Source organism: Anarhichas minor, unplaced genomic scaffold (assembly GCF_050575085.1).
Source record: "Anarhichas minor isolate MPS153535 unplaced genomic scaffold, ASM5057508v1 ptg000014l, whole genome shotgun sequence".
Taxonomy (NCBI): Eukaryota; Metazoa; Chordata; class Actinopteri; order Perciformes; family Anarhichadidae; genus Anarhichas; species Anarhichas minor.
In genome coordinates, this window is record NW_027466460.1 from 9,433,887 (window position 1) to 9,453,625 (window position 19,739).

At 41.1% G+C, this 19,739-nt stretch overlaps 1 protein-coding gene across 4 annotated transcripts in view; it reads right to left on the minus strand.

The window, feature by feature from the left end:
- inpp4b (inositol polyphosphate-4-phosphatase type II B) overlaps positions 1-19,739 on the minus strand; it is a 93,258-nt gene that overhangs the window by 16,715 nt on the left and 56,804 nt on the right. For 2 of the 4 annotated variants that reach the window (XM_076091378.1, XM_076091380.1), the window contains exons 7-12: positions 19,374-19,478; positions 18,715-18,768; positions 15,859-15,967; positions 8,222-8,405; positions 3,423-3,752; positions 2,518-2,659 (exon numbers count right to left, since the gene is read on the minus strand). In XM_076091378.1, the coding sequence (XP_075947493.1) occupies positions 2,518-2,659; positions 3,423-3,752; positions 8,222-8,405; positions 15,859-15,967; positions 18,715-18,768; positions 19,374-19,478 (924 nt within the window). The remainder of the gene's footprint in view (positions 1-2,517; positions 2,660-3,422; positions 3,753-8,221; positions 8,406-15,858; positions 15,968-18,714; positions 18,769-19,373; positions 19,479-19,739) is intronic. The other 2 variants (XM_076091379.1, XM_076091382.1) reach the window with 1 other exon arrangement.

A 19,739-nucleotide genomic window follows, 5' to 3' on the forward strand; every position in this document is an offset into this window, starting at 1 on the left:
CAGTAATGACGTAAAACAAATGAATCAGAGAATGGCCAGGTAATTTAGTATATATCCCTGCAGTTGTGGTCTTGACTGGCCTTGAAATAAATTCAAAAAGTCCTCTTTGTCTGAGACAAAGCCGAATTAAAATGGCGTAGATTCACAAGAAGTAGTTTATGATTTAGCAACATATCTGTCCTGCTGCCTTCAGATGGCTGTGATTTCATGGTGATATGCATTTCCTCCATCCAAAACAAGTTTCTGATGATCTGCTCTCAAGCCAACAGGGGGCAGTGTTGGTTAAGCAATAAGCAAAACTAGTTTCCCACCGAGCATTTGGTTCAACTTCAACATATTTAAAAGTTCTAGGGGATGGGGGGCTGGATTAGTGTGGACAGGCACACACACAGACAAACAAAAGCACAGTTGGATTCCACCAATAATGTATGGCACATCAGCCTTGCCCATGCCAGAAAAATCATGTCTTATCTCGTTCTGCAAATACCGCCTCTGCACAAAGAAGGAGAAACAGAACTCCAGCTGTCATCTCTTCGCCAGCCCACCTGTCCAAACATCAAAACCCCCACAAAGTCTTGTCATCAGACGCCCGGGCTTCACCGGTCTCCGCTAGGAGATAAAGCCTCTCTCATTATTCTGTCCATGTTTGTATTTAGACAGGCAGATGACCACTTGCTCTGAGCCTGTTCAGCGTCTTAATAAAGGTGCTCGGGGGGGTTGAGCTTCTCTTTCAGACTGAACACCAGGTGGATGGCCTTTTTCCTATCTGCCAGCTCATTTGGACAGATAGATGCAGGCAGAAACACATGGACACAGAGGCACAAAATGATACAAATGCTTGCACACACACACACACACACACACACACACACACACACACACACACACACACACACACACACACACACACACACACACACACACACACACACACACACACACACACACACACACACACACACACACACACACACACACACACACACACACAGTCTCCCCTTGTCGCCTAGTCAGACTAATGCTGCAGCTCTGTGTGCCAGTTGGCAGTTGTAACAGACTGGGCACTTGTCTGTACACAAGCTTGAGGCAGGATTTCATTGGACGTAAGGGAAGACTGGGCAGCTTGCGGTCAACAGTGAATGGCTCTGCATATCAAATATTGCTTTCATCCACTTCTCTGGCAACGATTTAAGTTTGTATTTTGCAAATGCTTAAACATCAGGGAGCCTGTAAGTTGAGTTAAGTTGAGTCTTGTCTCACTCAGGCTGTAGATAGACTCCAAAACATTGACTGCTCAGTGTTATTTCCCCTCAGTAAAATTGTGTTTGATTTCGTTTAATATATTTTTTGGGTCAAAACGTTTTCTTAAGCTAAAATAAGCTAATAGCTTAGTATTAGCTAATACTAATAACATATGATGCTAAAGACAACTCTGCATTGTACGACATAAAGTTACCTATGATGGCTCACAGTATATTGGTTTACCTGAAGAGAGATCTAGAGTTACAACCTCATGGTAACAGTGACCTTACACAACCAAAATCTAATCAGTCAATCTAATCATCCTTGAGTCAAGGTGGATATTTGTGCCAAATTTAAAGAAATTCCATTCAGACGTTCCTGAGATACCACGTTCACGAGAATAGACTGGACGGACAACCCAAAAACATAATAATCCAGCCACGACTGTCGCCTGCATGGAGGCATACAAACTATCTCTAAATTGACAAGCAGCGACAGACGACCATTCACGCTCACATTCACACCTACTATTTAGAGTCATCAATTAACCGAAGCCTCACTGCTGGACTGTGGGAGGAAGAGGGAGTAAGGGTTATCTAGAATAGGTCTTCATCCATAAGGTATGGGTTTAAATTAAGTATATTTGATTCATTATAAGCATTAAGTTGGTTTTGGGTTGTGATTCTGCAGCTAAAGAAATGTACCTAAATCGACGACAACAAAAGAAAACTGAAACAGATGTTTGTATAGAAATAAAGAACACATACATTCAAGGGCTAATTTTATAAAAATAATCTATCAATTATATCAATTTAGTTTAGAAAGTGGAGGGACGGATAGATGGATGTCCTTTACAGTACAATACAACCTTCATGTTAAATAGCACAGGGAACTGGCTAAAGGCAGGTGAAATGTAACAAGGTGAAACAGAAACATATGATTGTTTGGTACTTATAGCTCACTGAAGCACTGACAAAGACGAGCTCGACTCTGATTTGTTGTGGGTCACGCCCGACACTTCAGTTTGTAGGTTCACGTCATCGACCTCCATTGACAATGACTCGTAGAATGTTGCTGTGTCGCTCATAATGTGAAAGCAGCATAATATTTTTTAATACTGATCAGCCAACATCAGATGACGAGACTAATGAGAGAACAGGGTTTCCAGTGAGTCAGTTATGTGCCAAAATTACACCCATTTACAGCATTAACATACCAACATTTAATAGATGTTTCACTGATTGATGATTGCGCTTCACAAAAACAGATGTTTACCGGGTTTGTGTGAGATGATGACATCAGCTAGCTGCTGCTGCTCAGGGACTGGGTTTTGCTTGCTGTTGTCTTCCTCCTGGAGTTTATCCACCATGGCGATGACACAGTTGAGACATTTGGCCACGTTGGCCCACACCCTGTCCTAAAAGAGCCAAATATACAATCAGCAGTCAGAGATTGAGATTGAGATTGTGAAATTGAGGAAAACCAAAACTTGCAATAAAACCGGAAACAAAAACGGTTGAAGCAGCTTTACAGTGTAAACTGGCTTCATGTCCAAAAGGTTAAAAGGAAATAGCTGTCTGGATATTATGAGATTACTCTCAAAGCGTTTCAATTGTTTCCAGCTTTCTCTGGCGTTTCCTGAGCGGACCAATAGATGCTTTCACTTGTGTGTGCGTGTGTACAAATATGATAATCTAAGTGTGTGTGAGTTTTGTGAATAGTGTTGTTTATTTTGGTCTTTCGTGCTTCAAAAATATGGTTTGAACTTGATAAAACGGTAAGGAAAATTTTGAGCGATAATTAGGCATTGGTGTGCAGAAATCATGTCAAACTCCTGCTGTCAGTAAGGCCGATGCCGTGCTCACACGCAAACAAACCAACAGCCATACACACACTTCAATGGAAAGAAGCAGCATGACTTATTCTGCAGTGACTTTGTCATGATAAAATGTTGAAACTCCTTTGAGAAAACTCTCATTAAAAAAAGTGTTATGTTTGGTATACAATCCCATTTTTTAAAAGTTTTATGCCATAAAAATGGTTAATCTGTCCTGATAGTTTATCTCCCCGTGTGTAATCGACCACAAGGCCAGCAGTAAATATGATAGTTTGTATCATTGTTCTTAAAAATAAATAAAACTCTACTCTTCTTAATGACTTAGAAAAGTAGTCACGCTCACCCATTCCTCCTCGTCGTACTCTTTATGGTGCGGTATGGAGTCTTGGTGCTTCAGCGGCCCACCTTCGCCTCTAGTCGTGCTCTGTAATCCTTCCACATTATTACACACGGCTGTGCTGTCGGTGATCGACGTGGCCGGACTGTGACCTGGAAGTCCCTGGACTGGGCTCGGATTCTGGTCACTGCCCTGGAGGATGTGGCCCTGATGTTGGCCTCCCAGCACCGGGGTTTGCTTCTGGTGCTTGGAAACGTATCCGGGCCGCGCTGCATGCAGTGCCAGTAGTGCACTCTTGACCAATTCATCCTTAAGTGTGTGAACAAATTGTTCCGTCTGTAGCAAAGAGAGCGAGAAAGACAGATTGGAAAACAAATTAAAATGTAAGTGCTGGAAAAAGCAAAAGAGACAGAGAAAGTGGGAAGAGATTGTCACATTTGCGGGGGTAAGAAAATACAGGTGGAAAGTATACTATTTACAGAGGAAGGGAAGAGAAACAAGGAAAATGAACATTCCTTCACCATAAACTAGCTCCTCTCCATTACTGCAGCACAGCCGGTGAGCAACAAAAACAGCAACAAACAACAAACAATTCAATTACTCCTCCTCCAGCCTGCTTCTGTGAGGAGCACACCTCCTTTGATCTCAAATTCACCAGCTACTGTAAGTTGATGATGATCCCGGTACCAAGGAGCCTCGCGCTCGCTGCCGCCACTGCGTGAAAAATGATAAGGGCTCTCAAGAGTAATTGAGTTAGCGCTGCAAAAGGCAATTTTATTACCACAGCAAAATGCAATCTAACAAAACACGAGCCAAGCCCTCCATGAAAAGAAACCGGTGATGTCATTCATATGTATGCATATATTTGCCATACAAACACATTTGGTGCAAATTTTAGCTGCCGCCCCTGGCTTCGCAGCCAATTCCACCACCACTGTGGGCAGCTTAAAAGGCCAAGTAGTTATGTTGTTGTAGGCTTTTTGTGTGTGTCATATTTCATCCTCCCTCCTTGATGTGGACTGAACAGTGAGCTTTGTCAGCAAAGAAGTAGACAACTGAGGAAAAGATACCCAGGGCCGGTACGAGAGACGCTTTGTGTGGATGTCAAAAGGAAGTGATTCTGAACTTTGTCTGCTGGTGACTCCTTAAAATGAAGCAATGTCGACTTGTGACTCCTTTTAAAAAGCTGCGTGACCGGTCAGCATTTTACCAAAGAAATTATTTTCACTTCTCTGATTGTGTTATTTGCGTAATTATCCATTACTCATCCAATAATAATAATAAGAAAGAAACTTTGTTTTTTCTCTAATCATATCTCGACTCTGATTCTGACTGTCTTCAGTTCAACAGTCGGTTCAGTCTGTTGCTGATCACTGAGTACAGTGCAAGTCTAGTCTAGTCTATACACAAGCCTATGACATGTGGATGTTTTCATAAGGATGGCAGTCTTCTTGTCTAATGCTCTATATATGATTACAATGTCCTGATTATGAGAGAGAATTTGTTTTTTTTTAAAATGTTTGCATGTTTTGTATTTAGATGGAATCTTTTGACGTGGTGTTATTAATAAACTTAATGTTAACCTTAATGTTAACATGGCATACAGATTAACAAGAAAATGTAAAAATGGCAAGACGCCCGGTCTGCACGACCTATTTCCTATCATCATACGGGCGTACACTGAACAAAGATGCTTCACGTCGGTGGAGTCGATCGTCAAACGCTTACAGTTGATCTCTAGCTTATTGAGCTGCAGTTCCAAACACTTCTGTTACTTTGACCACTTTTCACAAATCTGACACTTTAACTGAGAATAAACTGCTGACTTGAGTAAAGAGCATCTTTGTTCCTCTTATGATGCAGCTACAGTCTGTTTCAGTCATTAAAAAAATCATATAACATATATTGATTTAAAACATATAAAGACTTATCCACATAGAATGAGCCATTTGATGAATGTTTGAGCAGAGAGAGCAAATGATGACCACACTTAAAACACCATTGTATCCAATTCATATCCATTATAATTACCTTGCTTGGATCCAAATGTGTTCCATTACTGTAAGTCAATGATGTGAGGGCTGAAATCTATGGGTAAGACTGTGTGTAATTATCTGAGAACAAGCACTTGTGCTAAAATACTATTCTGCGATGCGCACAATCATACATAAAGAAGTAAACATCATTTTAAAGATAGAAAAATGTCCTACATGGAAAAAATAAGCTACACTTGATCGAGCAATCAAAACACTTAACAGGAACTGGGGATTCAAAATGTAAATTCGCATTCAAATTGAACTCTGCTTATCTGACCTCAATGTTAATTTGCAGTCTATGAAACCATGTTTTATTCATCATCATTCCTGAGATGAGCGAACAAAGCCCAACACTGAATTTAAAAGAATCTGGATCTTATTTGCACTTCTTAACCACAGGGTCAAAGAAGTCATGCATTTGAGTAACTTTTTTTGAAACTTATTTTCTATGCAACCCAGGCATTACATTAGAAACCAACCAATCATTCAATCACATTCCTAAATATTCAGCCAGTACCAAGGCTTGTATCGTCTAAGATCAGGATCTACGGCGAAGAGCAGAAAGCATTTTAATGATATGCCGTGCACCAGGATCCATATAGATACTGTGTTCAAAATAGAATATCAGAGGTGCCCTCCTTTGGGCAAAGGAGGAAAGCATTGCGGCGTCATTCTCTTACCAAGACTAAACCAAAGCAACTTTGCTCCTCCCCGCACAAAAGAACTACTCCTTAGTGTAGCTCTTCCCCACCTACCTGTTTTAGAGATCTGAAACGCTCAAAATCCCCTGGGACAAATTCAGTTGCTAGTCTTCCTTCAATATATCTGCTGATATGATCTTGACTGAGCAGTTGTGCAAGTCAGAAAGTGCCTCTGTGGACCTATACTGCGGAAAAATAAGTTACATCTGATTTAAAAAAGAAGAAAACTGAAGAAATCTATTCACCCTGAATGGTTTTGGATGGTTTTACCCTGAAGGATGAGCGGATTTTGGCTGAGTTAAAAATAGAGCTTTTTTCACTCGATGTGACTTCACTTGAGAGAAGTTAAGGGAGGCTGGATGGAATCTGACCAGCTCTCTCTCCAACAGCACTTGGCTGTCAGGACACTTATTCACGATTGCGTATATAACCTCCATACACCTTATAATCTAACATAATCGTGTGCATAGACGATCAAACCACAGCTCTTCCCAGGTAACTGTTAAGATGGAGACATTCAACTTGTCCCAGGACACAGCTGGAGGGATGGGAGATGTGTTGCAAATGTTCTTTTCACTGTGATTATCATCAGAGTGAAGTCATTATTATCATCATTAACAGAATTATCACCATATATAGAGAAGCAACAGCACATTTGCCGCGCCCGTTGTGAAGTAAAGAAGTGTAATATTTCATTAGGCCTCGAGTCGGGTGATGTGAAGCAAGAAGGAAAAAGTCAGATGCAACGAGTACTTGATAAAAAAAAGCTCTTTCATCCCCCTGATTTTCTCTGGAGGTGTCTCATCTTCCCATCATCATCTCAGATTCTCTGAAGGTGTAACTCACTGTCTTTATTGAAGACACTTCACACACACCGCAGTGACACATGTCTGAGTGTGAGTATGGAGGGTTTTTTGGGGGTGTTTTTATTTTCATTATCGATTAATCTGCCAATTACTTTGTTAACTGTGGCGTTAAGTTTATTCAAACCCAAACTCATCCAAAAACAGCTTTCTGCTCCTTAGCCTGTGTCCAATAGTTTTCTTGGTAGAGTTGCATTCAGCGGACTACTCGGGTGGATGCATAGGTCTAAATTGACTGTGATACTGTTTACCAAATGTTTACCTTAGTGGAGTTATCCTACAAGAGAGACTTAGTACCAGTGCTGGTAATATTACTCTGCTTTTTTCTTCGAAAATAGAACTGCAACATTTAAAAATTCTAGAAATAACTTTAAAACTTACAATTCAGCAGTTTGCTTCTCACTCTGAAAAGACAACCTCGGGAAAAATCCATAACTCATCATAAAAATGCCAGACTAACAAAAGTGAATAGCAGCATGGAGGTTTATGGAGTAGAGGCGTTTTTATCAGTATAATTAATGAATTACATCTGGTGCTGTCAGATTGCAATCTGTTGTGGGAGAGATTGTTTTTGCCACAGTGGAATAGAGCCCAATCAGCCTGCTTAATTGGTACATTCGCTCTGTCACCACTTCTTCTCATCCTTGATTAGACACGCACACATTGGCCTAGTAAACCCCTGGCCTGGTCAGCACAAGCGGGGCTGCTCTCTGATTAAAATATCAAGCTGTGTTTGTGTGTGTGTGTGTGTGTGGTTGAAGGCAGTGGAGGTGTTTCTGTCTGTATGTCAAAAAGCTGATGTTCAAGTGACATCAGCTCTCTTCAAGCCTCAAAAACTATCCATATTTCCTCCTCCACATCTGGTCGTCTTTCACAAAAATCTGCTTTTCTTTTCAGACAAAACAAAGATATATGTGCTCGCATGCACACACAGAATCATGCTCACTTGTTCACACATGTACACACCTGTGCACACACACACGTAATATCTAGCCTGTTTTATTCATATTACCAAAAATCACAAATTACCCTCAAAAGACTTAAAGATACATCTAAAAGGCTTTTCGGGCTGAGGTATTACCTGACAATGTTTGTTGATGTGTCCAAGAATAGAATGGTTGGTTGCAGCAGCTTGAGGCCAAGAGGAATAAAGGGATAGTTAAGATGGAAGTGAGAGTGGGCGGAGGGTTTGGCGGCGGCCTCACCTTGTCAGAAAGGTTCTTGAGTGCATCCCTCAGACCAGGAGAAGAGTGCTCCTGGGCAGCCTGGAGGAGCTGGTCTGCTAAGCTTGTGATGAGGGGCAGGAGGAGGCTCATGGTGCTGAGTACCTCCTGAGCTTTAGCTGTGTGCTCTGGGGAGTAGTAGATACACTGGTAGGCAGTGCTGAAGCTGTGGTGAAAGAAAAAAACACATCGATTCAGATTTGACAGTCGCACCATCAAAACCTGATTTTAAAAGAACTGGGCCACACTAGCTTGTAATGAGATTGTAGACAGACAGTACTGAACAGAAGCTCATCCCATGTGTGTTTAGATAAGTGCTGCTGGTTTTCATTGTGTCCACTTGCTACCAGCGTTTGCCAAAACTAGCAGAGTAGAAAGAGACCGTATTTGATATCAAATATATTTAATTATCAGAAAATGATTTATCTCGAAGCCTTTGAATGTTGTGGAGTATGTGATGCACCGCGACCAGTTGCTTTGTGGAGCTACTGCCCTGCTGAGAATAACAAGGGCAACCTTTACTAACAGCAGTTGCATCTGAATGTATTTACATTTTATCACAGCGTAAATTGGTAAACGACTACAAAGCTTGAGGATGAAGATAACTATAACTCTTATTGTTACCCAACAACAGTAGAAAAGCTTCACAGTAACTCTCTTCACTTCTAATCAAAAATATGTCATAGAGTGGTCGATCATAACTTTACAATATCAAATGGCTATTCTTTGTCAAACAGACAAACAGTGGGTTTTTATTGAGTATAAATGTTGTGTTATGGCACACGAATTTAGTCTACTTTTGCTGCCTGGAAAATGTACAGCAGAACTGCTTTCCAGGTATTCGGCATGAACTGTCAAATTGAAACTGCAGTCCAATGTCAACCCATTTTCTCTTTATGAATAATTAATCTCCTCTTCATTTCTAGGGAGCTATTTAATCTCAGACAAAAACGCCTTTTGTCAGTTCCTAGATTCAGGGCAAATCACTCCAATCAAACATTCTCCTCGGGTAAAGTTCCCGTGACTTTCAATGAGTTTCTGCTGACTTCCTGCCATCAGATGTAGCGTGGAGCGAGGCAGTCATTTGCAACCCTCTCAGCTAGTTTAGAGTCAGCCCTGCAAGCCTCTATGTAGGCCAGACCCCAGAGCCAGATCCTAAGGCATAATTGACAGAGAGAGAGAGAGAGAGAGAGAGAGAGAGAGAGAGAGAGAGGAAGGGAGGGAGGGGCACATACAAAGGGCTGGCATAATACAGTATTATCTGCAGCGCTCATAATATTTTCAGCGAGGGAAAGAGTGCTTCTTTAGAAGTCGCCCTGTGTGGAACAGCACTACCTGATTTATAAGAAAGTGTGGAAATCTGAAGGCCTTAAGAAATTAGCTGTAGTAGGTACTATAACTATGTCTTTGACTGGCTAACTTTATCAATCTTGGCCTTGTCATTACTACTAATGAGCTCCCTGGAGGACTACCACCCACTAGCTCAAGGCTAATCAACGGAATCACTAAATGAGAGAAATACACCGGGCAAACAGTGTGAGATACTCAACCACACACAACCCCACCATGTCTACTTGCACACTTCTGTTACCCCCACCTCCACAACCATACCTCCAAATGCTACGATTTCAGTCACAGAGAAGACCATAATTGAATAATCTACTGCAACAAAACCCTTTTCTCTAAACCCCTTTCATCCTCCGTGAGCTTACATTCGTCTTACTGCATTATGCAGAACTAAAGAGAAAAAAAAATCCCGAAGGCCTGCAACAATGCAGATACTCCAGAAAAAAAGGCAAAAGGAGAAAGTTGTTGGGAAGAGGAAAATTCCTTCAGCGACTGAGATTCAATAACAGCTCTGTTGACTCATAAGTACAAATCCAATCCCATTAGGGAGCCTATGCAGGCAATACTGAATGCTAGGACCTGCCACCTGATGCTAGACGACAGAATTGATCCTCTCTAAGGCTGGCTAAGGCAAGGAACTTTAATTGTCTCATCAGCAATGCTCTCATTCCAAATGAATCTACAAAGACAGCAAACCATGAAAAGGTAAAAAAGTATAAATCTGTGTATGAAAACTTGATGAAAGGCCGTAGGTGATGTTGCACATGAGGAACTGATTGTCATTTCAAGCCCTGGGTATGTTTTCCATCCCTGATGTAATTTGGGAGTGCTGTGTGCCAAGTTTTTCAAACATGGTGCCAATAAAACAAGGGGGTGGATGCACAATATAATCCAATACAACAGCCCTGGATTCCTTTGTGGATCTTGTACTATTTTACTTACTACTATTGTTGTAATATGTAGGTGGTGATTGAAGCCTGGGGTCATGTCTGAGGCCATAGTTTGTGGTGTCATTAGAGTCCATGACATTTTCATAAATAAACACTCGAGCAGGAAATCCTTCCACCTGTCTGGCTTTTACCTTGGCAAGACTTCAAGTCACAGCCTCAAGCTGATTCACAGCAAACCTGGACTCATAAAAGGCCTCCCGCTTCACAAATCCTTTACTTTTGTTTAAAGGAGCTCCCAGAAGAACTTGTTATTTACCGTTTGTTTGATGGTAGAACTATTTCATGTTACAATCTGGATGCATTTCTTTTAAGTTAAACAATTTGGTTCTAATGCAGTTGCCATTTGATCAGACCATTTTGAGCATTTGATTTCAATAGTATTCATTTCCTTTTCTTATCTGGAATGATCACAAAGAGAGTGGAAAATCCTTTGAAATTTAAAATAAGACGTTTGATGGCTGTTTAAATAGTATAGAGCATTTCAAGTGAACTGTTTTTCTTGTTTTCCCTCATAATGAGACAAACTAAGGACTAGCGCTTCAGTCTTTTGAGCATTTTAAACGGAATGATACAGAAGTTCAATTTTTACTTTGCCATGATGAGAAATAAATATCTGATTTCTTGCACATTAGAAAATCTCCACATGTATGCAGTCTTACAGCAGCATGTGGAGAGCATTCAAATTGCATTCCAGTGAAATAATCTCAAATTGGAGCTACGATAGATTAAAGAGGCATATTTGTGCAGACTGTGTAAAACTAGAATACACAACACACATAAATGATATGTTAGGACTCATTATGCACGTCACAAGTGCACTGTACACGGTGCACCTGTGTTTTGTGATATTCTTGTCACACACAAACCACTTTTATTCAAGTTTCACTGACCTGCAGACAAATCTAAATGAAACAGTCATACTCCAATTATGGTTGTGTGAAAAGAGTTTGTTATAGAAACAAACTCACCTTTTTTTTTTTTTTACTGTATTTGTGGCTCGAATCCAGTGTCAATACGTTCATTTTTACTTTACAGACATAAAGAGGTCTAAACTGAAAATTGTTTTGTTCCCTGTTTGGCAGCTGTGACATTATTGATGCATGCAAGCTGTCAATGCACCCTTTATCGATTCCAAATAAAATACCAAATGATCACAGAAAACAATGGAGGAGGCTGCTGGATATTTCATATGTTCAGAAACAAGAATTTAACTTATCTGGCCTTGGATACATATTTGTGCTGGGCTATAATTGCAACTCTCCGCCTCCTGTGAGAGAATATTAATTTCCTCTTAGGTGAAGCTCTTCCAGACTCCATTACCTGATGTCTGTACATCATAGCAATGCTTTTAGAAATAATTGCTGCCATGCCCTTGCAATTTTCTTAATCCCACCTGATTTCCATGTGCACACTGGGTGTGCCCCGCGCCTCCAGCCATGAAAATACAGAAGGTGCCACTCGCTCTGCACAATATGGAAAGCACACTTGACTGCGCTATGCACCTGCACTTTGATTCATGAAATTATCGCCCTTGGCCTTCTTATAATTCAAGTTTCACAGAGAGAAATAGCACTGGATCTCCAAGAATAGGGACCCATCAAAGTGTTCACACATTAGTGGCGCAACGCTACATCAGGTAAACTCGAGTCTAAGAGGACTCCAATCTACTAACAGATTACCAAAACTAGCAGTGTGTCCAGGATGAACTTCTTCCTTTATTTTCCTAAATGATCAATGGGAATTGGTTATAACTGTAATGAGAGGGAGAAAACCGCTGGGCCCAGCGGCCTAATTAAGCCAGCATCTCCAGCGCATGGCTAATTAATACTGGCGAGGAAATTAATGAAGAGCTTGCGGCCTGCTGCTGACAGCCAGCAGGAGAAAAATGCAGCTACGTCAGCAGAGAGCCCTGCAGCACTCCAGGTGACTGCCAATGCCTCCTTCGTCATTTAGACAGCATACTGTAAACACCGTTCCTACACCAGGACACTGCCACATAGCCACAGTAAAAAAATATACAGTCTGCTATTGATACAAGCTGAGAGATCTGATCTAAAACCAGCTTCTTTTAACTGCCAAACTCCATCTGTCGTTGAATCCTCCACTGGGCACTGATTTCATATCAGTTCTCAGAGTAACAGCCAAAGCTTTTCTCAGTTCAGACACAAACTAGGAACCCTGATCTGAGAACAGATAAGCCTCAAAGCTGCTGCCAGCACCGTCACCCACAGAACCTGGAGCAGGCTATTTCAAAGAACTAAGAAGCTGCTGTCCATCAGCATGACCCGAGTCCCAGCCACTGCCAATGTCCTGTCTCTGAAACACACACGCACACACACGCACACACACGCACACACACACAGTAATCCTGGTAGAAAGTTATTTTGTTGGACAACGAGCTGCTAGTCACATTAAATCTGAACATTGGACCCAAGAGACTGTGTGATGTAGTTTCAACCACTTTGTGTCCAAGAAATGTGTCATTCGGCAGTTCTGCTTGACCAGGACGCCTGGCGAAATGACAGTTCTTCCTTCCTCTCTGTTAGTGGACGGAATTCAAAGACACATGTCGAGAGGAGATCTACTGCCCAGTTTCTGCACCAACTAAGTAAAGCTGACCTTAAAACAGGGGCCTGTCTGACATTATACTGAAAAATAATAAATAATAAATATAGACTACTGTAAATCTCCTATACTTCTATACACCTGCAATAAAAACAAACACACATCATCAGTACAGGTATAGACAAAATGTGTCAATGTTCAGGTTCCATACAACATTATCTCCCAAAAAAAAGCATGTCGCATCGTTATGCAGATTAGCTGAATAATTTAAAAGAGGCCATTAATGAAAGATTAGACCACCTCAGCAAATCCACAGATAGTTCTATAGGGTTCAATTAAAAAAGGATAAAAATCCAGTGACTTCTAAAACAGCCATTTAAGTGGGACTGCATGCATTAATGATAGCTAAATGCTCTTGCCCTGTGTGTACATGTGCAAGGTTCCAGGAGGAATACTAAATGTAGTTATTGATTAAACTCTTTCCTGGCCCATCCTGAGAGACAAACTTCATTGCATACTCTGGTCATTGCCAAGCTTGGCCCATGCAGGTTTTTAATGGATCTGAAAAGAACCCCCCTTCCTCTCTTCTAGTGTCCAGGGAACAAAGACATATCGCTCTTTTATTGCCCTCCTGGTAACACCTCTGTGCTCAGGTTTTCCTTTTTCCCCCATCCCTCAATCCTTTTCCATCTTCTCTTTGATGAATTAATATCCCATTGAATAGCCAAGTCTCACATCTTGCCGATTGTTCCCTTTTTAATCAAATGTGATTACAAAAGGCTGCTCAGATAGGCGAGGAGACACACGTATAATGAGTGCCTGCATGTGCGTGTGCGCACACACACATACACGCCCACACACACAAATCTTTGCTCTGCTCAGATGGGCTGACGCAATTAAGTGACTCTCAACTGGACTTGAGCACACGACTACAGTACATCACATTTACTGACAACTAAAACAAAACCCACATCAGGTCCCTCTAAGCTTAATATTTGGTTAGATGTTTAGTGCATGCATAATAAAAGCTAATTAAACCATGAAATAATGAATGTTCCTCATTTAACGCAAACATGAACCTTCATTACAATGGCCTCTGCGAAACGCTACAAAATCGTCTTTAAGTTTATTCCTATTTCTGACGATGGCTGACAAATTACTGCATTCCAGGTCAAACACGGATAAGGCTCAGCGCAGGACGTAGTCAGTTAGCCAGCCGTAAAATTGGAAAATTTAAGCTACAGTGAGTCATTAGCTAAGTCAAATATGAAACAAAAAGCTCCGTCTCCCTGGAGAATTCTTTCTGAAGTCTAATCTCTCATATAAAGAAAATGATTTCACTTCAGTGGATTCTCGTAAATATGCTAACCTTATCAGAGTTCATGCCAGCAGATAAAACTGACCATCTTCAGCAAATTCACTTGTGCATTTTAGCGTAAAGAAGTCTTTTCTTTTTTTTCTTTTTATTATCAGCACAGGCCCCCAACTATTTTCCCATCAACACCAATACATTTCATACCCACACCTCAGCCCTCTCCATCTTGCCTCTCTTCCCCTCTTTCTTGAGCTGCAAACTCTGTAACTAATTGGATCTGGCATGGTCTGTAATGACTTTGCACTCTATAGGGAGCTTTGGGAAAAATCACCCTTCATTTCTTCTGGCATCACTCAAGTGACCACATACTGAACTCCAGTGACATATACCTCCGTCCTGCATCTAAATGGCATAGACAGCAAAATGTACAGGATACTGCTGATCTTGAGGAAGTCATATGGATTTGTTCTCCCGGAGTGCACTTTCAGTCTGTGTTTGTATAACACAACCATAGTAGTGTGGACTCAATTTATTCAGTCAACCTTGAGCGTTTGTGGAGCCAGCGGTTTCAGTCAGTAAAAGAAACACACAAGACATATTTTCCCCATCAAGCAATCAACCAGAGACACAGCCACAGTCTGAACCCAATCTAACATCAAACTGTGTGTTAGTGAGACCAACAAAACGTCTCTGCTGGTCTGAGCAAAGCCACTATATCACTCAGACTTTACTCATAGTTTTTCTGATTAAGAACTCACTCCTTGTGAAATATTTTTGCCGTAATGATGATTGGTTATTGCAGGGCTTATTGTAGACTAATTTCTGTCAGTCAATGATTATGGAATGCTGTTCAATTGCACTCTACACATCTCATACTCTTTGTAGTAACAATATTAGCACCAGACATTACCTCAGATGAGAAATGTCCTCATTCATTGCATAAAAACTTCTGATTATTTGGACCGATCATTTGGTTTTGAATTGAAGTGCTTTTTAAGAGCGAGCTCCAGCTGGCAGCTGGGAAGTTGTAACAAAAATGTGCAGTAAAATATGTGGCTCTTCAGTGGCAAGTTAGCATACAACTTCAGGGTGGAGAAAACACAATGCCTGCCAGGGAAAAGAACCAGTACAGAGGAACTTCTGACTCAACAAGACTTTTCCATAATGTCTGTTGCCTCCAGTCAAATTGAGCTGTCGGAGGCAGTGGAGTTCCAGTCTAAATTCAGCATGGCTTGGCTGTGAGTAACTGTAGGGGGCTGTGAAGATCAAGTCCATAGGCCAGGGACAACACATTTCTCTGCCACTATCAATTATGCCCAAGTTAAATTATTTTGTCAATGGAAGGCTGTTTCCACCTCAGCATGTGTCCCGTATTAAATCATCCATGCTCCCTCTTAACACCATTGGTGTACAGGTTGGCCAGGTGTTTTTCTTTCTCCTACCTCTTTTTCTCTGTTTCATATCTGGTAAGGAGACGCTGCAGACCACCACACTTGAACCCCTGGAAATGGGCTGCAGGGGCGCCGACAGTGACAATGTCGTAGAATGCATCTGTAAGACAGAAAATAGATTTGATGGAATTAAAATAAGGAGATGTGTTATACAGCACCGTGGAAGATTCGCACTAAAGGAACAAGAAAAATGAGATTCAAGGAGATAAATTAATCCCGGTCAAAGTGTAAAATATACCTGATTTTGAGTCAGAATTTTGCTAAATATACTTTACAGCGATACATCTAATAAGTGTTATATTTACGATGCCTTCAAGCTCTATTCAGTAAAAATGAGTATTGGGCGAAGGTAAATTCTAACCTGCACTCTGTAGTTTTAAGCCCACAGATGCAGCATATTCAAGCACAAATAAGACATTGACATAAGACATGACATTATTCTGCACTTGGCCAGTATCTTTTAGGCCTCATTTCTCTCCAGCCATCTTTTGGTCTTAACGTTGGTCCCACGTTGAACCAGAAGGACGACGAATGTCACAGCACTTCATTCCAATTTGCACACCGCCGTCACAAGTAAATAAACACTTCACAGACGGCTAGGCGAGCACAGGGGTGCTTACAAAAGGCCTTGTTTTGAATGAGTAATGTATGAGGCTGACAATTAAATCAGAAAAAAAGGGAGGAGGGAGAGCAGGTGGACGGGGGTTTATGGGGGTGAATATTTTGGTGTGGTTCAGTGCCGGGTCAGTTAATGAACACCTCAGGGAAAGCAACAGTGCACAGCGCCGACTGTAGGAAAACACTGCTTGAAAAATCGTTGAAACTAGAAATTAATGACGCAACACAGCTCCAAGTGTCGCCACAGAGATGTGAATGGCAATGCGGCCAACAGCCTCCCGTCCCCTAACACCACCACAATAGACCAAGAGTGGTTCTATATTCGCGCTTTGCTACACTGCTTCTTCCATTCATTATCCCTGTGCCTGGCCTTGAGGCTCCCTGTCCACCACACGTTTGGCCCCAAGAGTTTGTGGGTGTCCAAGTTCCCTTAATTGGTTCTCCCGCAGCAGAAGTGTACCATAATACAATGGCGGGTTTCAGAACATCAAGCGCAATGACCAATTTGTGCTCGATTTGCCTGGTCTCGCTCTTACACTGTCCTTTTTTCAATATACAATATATCAACAACAGAATAAGCTGTTTAAGTACTGAGAGGACAGTTGCTCTCTAAAAGAGGAAATTGATTGCGGCAGTCAGGATAAGTGGTTATAATTCACACTGAACCCATTCCACAAACCTGTTCAACAATGACAAAGGGTCCTTTTTGACCCAAATGAGTGCTGAACAACACTTTCAGTTCTGCTGAGCTTTTTAGGCTGGAAACATTTTGCACTTGTCATTTTGGAGGCAGAAGACAGCTGTATTTCCCAAGAGCCATTGTTTTTGCTGGATGATCAATAGACGAAATGAAAATGAATGGTTCATCGTTGTTGAGTGGAATGCATAGCAAGGAAAAGCATCATTTCAGAAACTCAAAGGTAACAATAGAGCAATTGGCAACAGTTGAAAATTAGGAATCGCTACATTAAGAAGACGGTTCCATTATTTTTACGATTATTGGTTAAATGACAGTTAAGGTACAGACAGGGAAGATGGGCAGAGAGAAAGAGGGGTAAATTACATGCAACAAAGGTCAAATGGGGGTGTTGCACTATATGCAATGCAGCTACTATTCCACCTGGATGCTGCCGTGTGTTCCTACGTTCCTACTCGTACACAGTGGTGAAAGACGATAATACACTTCATCTAATTTGATAAAAGGTACTAAAATTTGAAAATATAAGCGAATCAAAAATAAGGTTTATATCCAAAGACATGTTTCTAAATGTGCTATCCTTACAATTCCACATCATTTTTGGGCTAATATCTAGTCATCATTTAAAGGAAACTCTTCCTGTATGAGGAATGACGGCAGCACAGGGTGTATGTCAAACTCACATTACAATGATTTTCTGCTCACTGCATGTCAAGTGATGTCTCTTTTCATGAATCCATTGACATTTACTGTAACTGACTTGTATGTGAGACGATGCGCAGCATGTTTAAGGTAAGAATAAAGGGGGGGGCGGACAGCTTATGCATGAAAGTGTATTCAATAAAACATTTAATGGGCTGAGCTTGATTTATCTTTTTAAAGATTTACTTCATTTGTGTGAAACATATCTTCTTTGTATTAATCAAGGTTTTGTTTTTGTGAGCCATTTATCACTGCTTTTACCCAGATTTCTTAATTAAAATGATGAAGCCGATGGGAGCTGTGTATTCCTGCTAGTACTCAAGGTCCTACTGAAGTATAAAAGTAGAGTTAACACACACAGACATATCAGCTACAGCACCACTGCCTGGAATTGAATCAATGTGTGAATTGGCCCCACAGAGGGTCATTATCAGAGTGTCTATCAATCAATTGACAAACTTCTCTCAGGCTCGTTTTATCTTTATTTCCCTCTTTTTCTGCCCTGACAGTGCAGGACAGTTTCAGGGTTGTATGATGACTTGATTTTACTTATTTTATCTGTCATCCCTGATGTCTTCACTGAAAGAAGCACAGTTTATATCAAGATTTGTCTGTCTTCAACTTCTCCATCAATCATCGAAATGGAGCCCACTCACAGGTAGTGAGGCAGCGTTAGTCGCCCTGATACACAGAGACAGTTCCAGGGTAATAACAGGCTCTGCCAGCTAGAGAGCAGCGGTGGAGGAGACAACCCAGTATTTCTCTCTGGAAAAACGCAAAGGGCTTAATTAGTGTTCAGTCTATCTTTCTCAGGCCAAGTTAATTCTCACCTTTCAACCTGGACGATGAACTAGAACCACCCCGTCTGAGCCCTCTGAGTATCTCTGACAGGTGGAGAAGTCACAGGCATAGAAACACAAAAGTAGAGCAGCGAATAGAAAAGTTTGCATATGAAACCACTTTTCCACAATACCTGCTTTTTCTGTATTGCCAAGTTGCTTTTGAGCAGGTTTGTATTACATTTTGAAGCGGCTTTAATCTATTTTTACAATATATATAACAACAATATATGAAATGACTATGGGAAATAACATGACAATGGGAAAGGGGTCGCTTGCATTGATACACGTACAGAGAATTATCACCTGAATCTGCAGCTACCCTTTAGTTGTATGGAATTTTATGGTGAGTTTCAGCTAAATTTTACTGTTTTGGTTCACTGTCAGCGCTCTCATAGCACTGTTTGTGTGGCCAACTGTTTGCGAAAAATCTCTAAAAAACATTGTACCCGATTTGCTCCGCACCAAACAGCAGATAGACACACTCAGCAACTAGCTGGTGAACAAAGTGTAGCACTTAACAGCATCATATTTTCACACAGAGGTTGATGGGCAAAAAGAGTGTGAATATTGGACTTACCTTCATCAGGTGTAAGTATAAGGCGTAATAATAGGTCCAACAGAAGTCTAAAGCAGTAGTGTAATTATACCTGTTTTTCTGGGGCACGTCACTCTCATCCTCTGGGTGTGCAGGTTTATTGGGATGAACTCCAGAGATTTCTGGGCTTTGCAGCAGCTTGGCTTGAATGAACAACCTAAAAAAAAGTACACAAGTATATGTCACATTGTCATGAAATATAATTGGGGTGGATGTTTAAAAGATAAACATCCCTTGCACTTAATACCTCACCGTCTGCTTTCAGCTTTACTACGATCTTTCCAACATGATTGCTTTAGATGGCTGTTCTCTTTATAACCTTGTTTCTGTGCTTATGAAGTGAGGCACAGAAACAAGCAAACATTAGATAATAATGTGGATTGATGTTCAAATGTTCTCTTTGATTTTCCAATTTAAA